Source organism: Gavialis gangeticus, unplaced genomic scaffold (assembly GCF_001723915.1).
Source record: "Gavialis gangeticus isolate Ggan-Ray unplaced genomic scaffold, GavGan_comp1, whole genome shotgun sequence".
NCBI lineage: Eukaryota > Metazoa > Chordata > Crocodylia > Gavialidae > Gavialis > Gavialis gangeticus.
Genome location: NW_017729032.1, coordinates 136,480,935 through 136,488,167, shown reverse-complemented (window position 1 = coordinate 136,488,167; position 7,233 = coordinate 136,480,935). Strand labels below are relative to the sequence as shown.

The window sequence follows — 7,233 nt, the reverse complement described above, 5'->3', positions numbered from 1 at the left end:
GGGGGGGGGGGAGGGGGGCTGGTTCCCTGCTGCTGCGTGTACTCCCAGGGAACGGGCATTGGAGGGCACATGCCCCTCCAGATTTGTGTGTGGGGTGGCGGAGGATGTGAGCTACCCACTGCAGGCTTGGGGCTCCCAACCGTGCTACCCTCCCCACTAAGGGCCTCCATGGCTCAGCAGACAGGACCCAGCATGGGAGGCCAGAGTGGGGCAGTGATACTTGGTGCCACCGCCACCACTACCAGGAGCCCCATGACAGCTGTGCCACCACAGCAAGGTGCCTCCTGCCTGCCTGGCAGCAGTGGGGGTGGGGGTAGTGGTAGCAGTATGGAGTTGTGCCCCACCACTGCTGCCACACAGGCAGAAGGCACCTCACCATGGCAATGCAGCTGGCACGGAGTTCCTGGTGATAGTGGTAGCACTGAGTCTCCCTACCCGGTTCCACCCTCCTATGCCAGGTCCTGCCCACTGGGCCATGGCGACCCTGGGGGAAGGACAGCAGGGCAGGGTGCCTCAAGCCCCACAGCTGGCAACCTGCATCCTCTCCCACAACATGGGTTCTACTCTGGCTGTGCTCTGGTAGCTGGGGATCCCCTCTGGCAGGGCAGGAGGGGAGCAAGGGAGTGTGGGTCAGGAGTAAGGTGCACCAGCAGGGATTGGGAGCTGCAGGTCAGGAGTGAGGGGCACTGGAAGGGCTAGGGAGTGAGGGCACTAGCAGAGCTGGAGGTGGCGTGGCTTGGGAGTGAGGGGCAATGGCATGGGCAGGGGCAGGACACCAGAATATCAAGGCTGCTCAGCGCCACAAAGCAGCAGGGCTGGCGCAGGGAGGGGGAGAGCCATAGATGGGCCCATGTCGTGGTGAGCAGAGAGGGCACGGGGAGCTTTGACTTTTTTCCTTGATAAAAAAACAAAATGAAATGCCATAATATACAGATATTTGAAATTTATTTTATTATAAATGATTGAGGCACTAGTAGGCTTCCAAATTGTTTTAAAACTGTAAATATATTAATAAAGCATTGTGTTCAATCAAAAACCTATATATATAGTGGTGTTTCATTTTAATCACAGAACAGACCCCAATTTGGGTTTTTTTAAATCAGAGAATTTGAGATTTTTAAACAGAGAAAACCAGAATCCCTGATAACACAGTAGTCTAGGAACTGTTTATTCATACATAAAACTACAGTCTCTTTTGTAAAAACCCCCATAGACCCAGATAATAGGCTATAAAAAGCATGAGGGCTTGTTATAATCACAACTGGTTTTATTTTAAATAATAAGAGCTATGGATCATGACATAGTAACATGTTCAATGCTTCTATGTTTTTTACCAATATTCTGGTCATCTCAGACCCTAAAGGATGCTCAGCTCTCAAGAAACATATATACAGTATTTTTATATGGTGGTTAAGGAGGCAGGAATTTGGGCCAAAACTAACTGAAACCATCTGATAGAAATTTTGCCTTGTATTTGGCAACAGTAATGTCAATGTTTATAGTGGATTAGTCCTACACTCCATCATGCCTGAGAGCTGTGGGTTTAGATACCAGTGATATTGTAAGCACACCAAACCAGAAAATAAAAGTACACATTTTGCTTTTACACTAAGTGGGACCAGTCATGGATGTCAATGATAACTTTAGAATTATAAATGGAGTCAGAAATGGGAAAATGCTAAGGAAAGATTGTAGTGAGAAGCTCAGATAGTGTAAGATAACTTTGATGTTTTGATGTAAGCAAATGGAAGAACTAGCAAATAGCATTTCTACTCTTTAATTAAGCTCAATCATGTGTTGCTGGACCCTGTGCTGGTTCTGGATGCTTTGGAAGCTAGTAGCAGGAAGACAAAATATTTTATTCTATTGGAGTCTAGAAGCAATATTATCACCATTTCTTTCAGCTTTAGACCTCAGACTATACTTATTAATATCTTTGTTATTCATAGTTTACACTAAAATAGCATGGTATACTAAGAGTATAAGAAGACCAATTCAGCCGCAGAAAATACAGAAATATGTTTGTTTAATTATAATATTGTGATAGAATGTTTTAAGCTTAAATATTAAAAGGTGCCTTATTTCTGGGCTGGACTGGACTTACAAAGTTATGAATGGACTTAATTATTATCAAGGATCTTAGTTTTCTCTGATAAAAAAAATCCCCAATTTTTGGACTTAAAAAAAGTAACCCAAAACCACATTTTTCCATGATATATTAGTGGCATTTCATTTTAATCATGGAAAAATGTGGATTTGGTGTTACTTTTTTTTATCCAAAAATTGCTTTGTTTTTAATCAGAGAAAACCAGGACCTCTGATTATTATTCTCAGTAATATTGATCAACTGAACTTCTTAACATGGCTTAATCAGGCAGGGACTGATGGTAGTTTGGTTTCACTAAGAACCTTTCTTAGTGAACTCATGAACTGACAACACGTTAGGCATACGGGTACATACTCTCCTTTAAGAAAACACTAAAAAGATTATTTGTCCTGGATTCCCGGAAAAATAGTTGCTTAAAAACAGGAGATGCTCTAACATGAAGGGGTTAATTATCAACCCAATTTAAATGTATGGGAAAACATGTATGCTGTTGGTTTATTTTCCACACATTCATATAAGGAAATTCTTTACAGTGTTTCTTAGAAATATGTGCTACGTTGCCATCAAAAATCATGGATTCACTGAGGTTTGCAGACAATTCTCTTAATTCCTCTTCAGAATACTTCCTTTTAACTGAAAGCTGAGGATTCTCCCACCACTGTTTGCTGTGAATTTTTTTAAAATGTGCTCAATAGTATCTGACAGAGACTTGCCTACCAGAAAGAATAGCTCTGACATGTAAGTAATCCCTCCATCAAACCTAAGTGGTATCTCAGATATCAATGGTGATATTTTAACAGTCTATACTAATATCTCATTAATCATTAGCGCACAGCTGCCTGACAGGACTATAACCCACATTTGCTACCTGCCAGGAGATAATACTAACTTGCAGTCTATGAAGCAGAGCTGTCCAACTTCTGAGTGCCCAGGGAACACGTGCCTCCGGGAACACTTGATGTGTCAAACCACACAGCATTCAGCCCCAGACCTCCTGTAACGTGCGAATGCCCTTGGACCCTGCGTGTAGTGCTGCACCAGGTAGGCTCCCCCCCACTCTTCCATTCAGGTGTCCCCATGCCATGTAGGATCCCTCAGTCCCCACAGGCTTCCCAGCCACAGGCTACCTCGGCCCTATATGTTGCCCTGCACACAACAGTGGGGGCAGGAGGTAGAATTCATAAGATGGACAGTAAAGCCAGAAATTCCATTGGCAGCAGCAGCTGGAATGGTGCATGGATTGGGAGCCCAGGGGCCACAGGTTAACCCCTCAGGGCTGGATACGGCCTGCAGGCCACCAACTAGATAGCCCTGCTGCGGAGTATTCAGGAACACGGGAGTTCTCTCAAACACTCCTTTTGAAACTGTTCTACATTGTATAAAGTGCTTTATTAGTCATTGGAGGAGTGACTGGAACATAGGAACTCCAAGTTGAGTACTATAACCACTGAGCCCCAGAATCATTCTCCATGCTCTCTGGCCAGTGAGTACTTAAGTATTGCATGTAAAGCATCAACAGGAGAGACTAACCTCAGCATCAACCTGTAGGGTATTTTCATATGGAGGTATGGATTTGAAACTCCTCTAACAGAAGAGAGCTGAAACTCAGGTAAGTGCTCTAGAACAGGTGACTAGATAAAAGGGAAGGCAATACTACCCTCCCTCATTCCTCCAGCTGTTTTTAAAAGACTGATGCTGGTTATGTATCTAGCTGCAAGTTGGGAATCCCACATGGCGAGGTAGGTAAATCTTGGTGCCTAACTTGGGGTGGTTACTTTCCCTAGGTCGCAAGGTACCTTCTCTTGCTACATTTCCTTACCTTTCATTCACTGCTTATAAGCCCTGGGGCACTATTCAGGCAATACCAGTGAATGCTGGCCCACTTGAAATGGTATGCTATCAAACAGTACGAACAGGTATAGGCATTAAAAATAGACATAAGTAATTGTAAAGCTAAGTCAAATACTCAGCAATTTCAACTGTTGCTTTAAAGTGTGCTGTAAAATAAATACAGACCAGCAGATGCAACAGCAACACAAATCATGTTTCAGGACTAAAGCTTGAACCCTTAGAAATACAAGATATTTAATAAGGATAAAAGCCCTTCATCTGTGATAGGCTGTATGCTGTATGTAGTAGACAACAATTGATCATCAACCACTAGATCATGGTACTATATATATATATATATATATAGTATGCTGCATGCATATTATATTGTAATTCTAATACGATGTAATTACATGCATCATATGCTATACATATTATTAACCATACTAGTCTTTGTTTCACCAAATTAGCTACGTCAATATTTAATTGTTCTTAGTTTAAACATGTTCACACCTTTCTTTATGACTAGTGAGTGTAATTGAATGAAGGAATACGTGCTTTTGAGAAGCAGTTGTGATAAGATTCTCTGCCAGCTCAGCCTCCAACATCAGGTGACAGGGAGAAGAGAAAAGAAATGATATGATTATTCCATTTGGCAAAGAGTTAACTGAGCTATTACTGGATATATTGACCTCTGGGGAAAAAAGGACATGGCACTTAAACTGTATTCACTTGACAAACCTGAAAAATTTCCTTCCATAAACTCTAAGTACCTACAAGGTAAAGAAAACCACAATATACAAATATATCAAATATATACTTTTTCACTAACCTGAATTGTTACATCAAACATTTCATTTAAATGGCCATTTCAGATCTCATGGCTTTTTCATACACGTTTCCTTTTCAAGCATATAATCCATGAATTGCTTTACTTACCAGCAGAAGTAGTAGGACAATATCAGGATTATCACATGCGCAGGCTACATGCACTGATGTCCAAAAATCCTCATCCTGATGATTTACATTTACTCCTCTCTCAATTAGAATTTCAGCAGCAAAGACATTATCATAACGGGCACACTGAAAGAGAGAAGAGATTAGTGACAGGTTTCAGCTCATGGTACTATTGAATTTATCAATGTATTGTTTTTTTCAGTTTATGGGGGCTTTTTTCCACATAACATCAAATGGGCCAGATAATCTATTGGATGATAAACATACAATTCAGCAAGGGGAGATGGTTGATGGATCCATGGAAATGAGCTGCGTAGAATGCAGGAGGCACATTCTACTTGTGGAAGATTCACAAAGCCCATTTAATCTGTATAAACCAGAGCTATGTCAAATTGGCTAAGGAAAGGATCTTGAATAGCTACAGAGAGACACAAATTTTCTTTTCATTAAATTAAATAAACCAAATAAGAATTCTGATATCAAGTTACCAATATTTAACACATGGCCATGCTTTTTTTTTTGGCATGTTTCCAAGCAACAGTGGCATAATATGTTGGTCTCTTTATTCCTGGTCTCATGTCCAACGTACAGGACAATATCCTTCTGTATATCTTATACAAAAAAACACACACACATATAAATACATGAATACACACACGTACATTTATATACAAATATTACATGAAAACATAGGTCACTTTTGATGACAAAGATTATTTTTGCTAGAGCATAAGAATAGGAGGACAAGAAACCTGGGTTCACTGCCCAACCTTGCCTCAGACTTTTATGTGAACACACAAAATAATTTAATTTCTCAGTATTTTCATTCTGTATTTGTAAAACAGGAATTTAAAAACCTCTCCATTCCATAAGGATGCTATGAGAAGAAATAGATTAAATGCTATGAACCTTCATATATAATGGTACTAGGGTCATGTAAATATCTGAGCTAAACAGAGACACAGGAAGTTAAATAACTGGAAATTACCTCTTAGAAGACTAAGAATGCACTTTTATAATATCTTGACATATTGGCCAGAACAGTAATGAAATACTTATCAGTAAGTATAAATAAGTACCACTTATCTTTTTCCTTATTTGGAAACTCATAAATAGAAGGTACGCATTATTCTTGACACTGTAGTATAAATATAACATTTTTTTACAAAGTATTTTTAAATATTACTATAAGTTTGTTAGCTTTTCAAATGTTAATTGCTTGAGTTAAATGCATCTTAGAATGTAAATCAACACTTGCTCAATATTTAGTAGCAAGTTCATTTTTAAACTATGATAAACTGAAGTGTACTTTTCAAATACCTTTCCTAACAGTTTCCATATATAACAAATTGGAAAAGAAACTTCATGGTTCTAGGCAATAAAAATGGGTTATGAAGCCATTCACTTCTTCTTTAACAGTCTGAAAAGCATCCAGATGAAAACAGAGCAAGCAGGCTCTGCCCATTCCCAAAATCAGTCAAAACGTCACACCCCATTGTTGTTCACTTATGTGGACAATCTGAGTCCGCTTCTCACAACAAAGTCATCAATCTCGTTATTAGTTGCATTGTTAGCAAGAAGTGTTGACTATCTGGCATGCCACAGCAGCAATATTATGAATCCAAAAGACTAAGGAGTCCAATACAAATTTCAAAGGAAATAAGCATTTCTCTAGTTTAGCTCTCATTAAAGTCAACTGGATTTAGATTAAACTCAAGTACTTTTAAAAGCATCAACATCTATTCAATGATAAAAGAATACTGGAATGGTACTTCTGGAAAAATTGAATAACAGTTTTTTTCCAACAATTCCACATTTCAACATTTTAAACTATATACAAATTAACTTCAGATTTCTCATCAGCTCATCGCTTCAAAAATTGGCTGCTAGAATCAAAGAATCATAGAAATTAGGGCTGAAAGGTTCTCAGGTGGTCATCTATGCCAACCCCCTACTCAAAACAGGACCATTACCAACTATATCATCTCAGCCAAAGCTTTGCCTAGCTGGGTCTTAACAACCTCCCAGGATGGAGATTCCAGCACTTCTCTAGGTAACTTGTACCAGTGTTTTATCACTCTCCTAGTGAGAAAGTTTTTCCTAATATATAAATCAAACTTTCCTTGCTTCAACTTGAGACTATTGTTCCTTGTGCTGACATCTGCCACTACTGAGAACAGTCTTGCTCCATCCTCTTTGGAACCACTCTTCAAGTAGTTGAAGGCTACTATTAAATTCCACCTCAGTCTTCTCTTCTCTAGACTAAGTCCAGTTCCCTCAGCCTCTCCTCATAAACCATGTCCTCCAGCCCCCTCACCATTTTGTTGCCTCTCTCCAAT

General features: G+C 39.8%; 1 protein-coding gene across 1 annotated transcript in view; it reads right to left on the bottom strand.

The window, feature by feature from the left end:
- The window catches only part of MYO16 (myosin XVI), a 581,111-nt gene that overhangs the window by 528,303 nt on the left and 45,575 nt on the right, over positions 1-7,233 (bottom strand). The window contains exon 3 of the mRNA XM_019525343.1: positions 4,877-5,020. Coding sequence (XP_019380888.1) covers positions 4,877-5,020 — 144 coding nt within the window. The remainder of the gene's footprint in view (positions 1-4,876; positions 5,021-7,233) is intronic.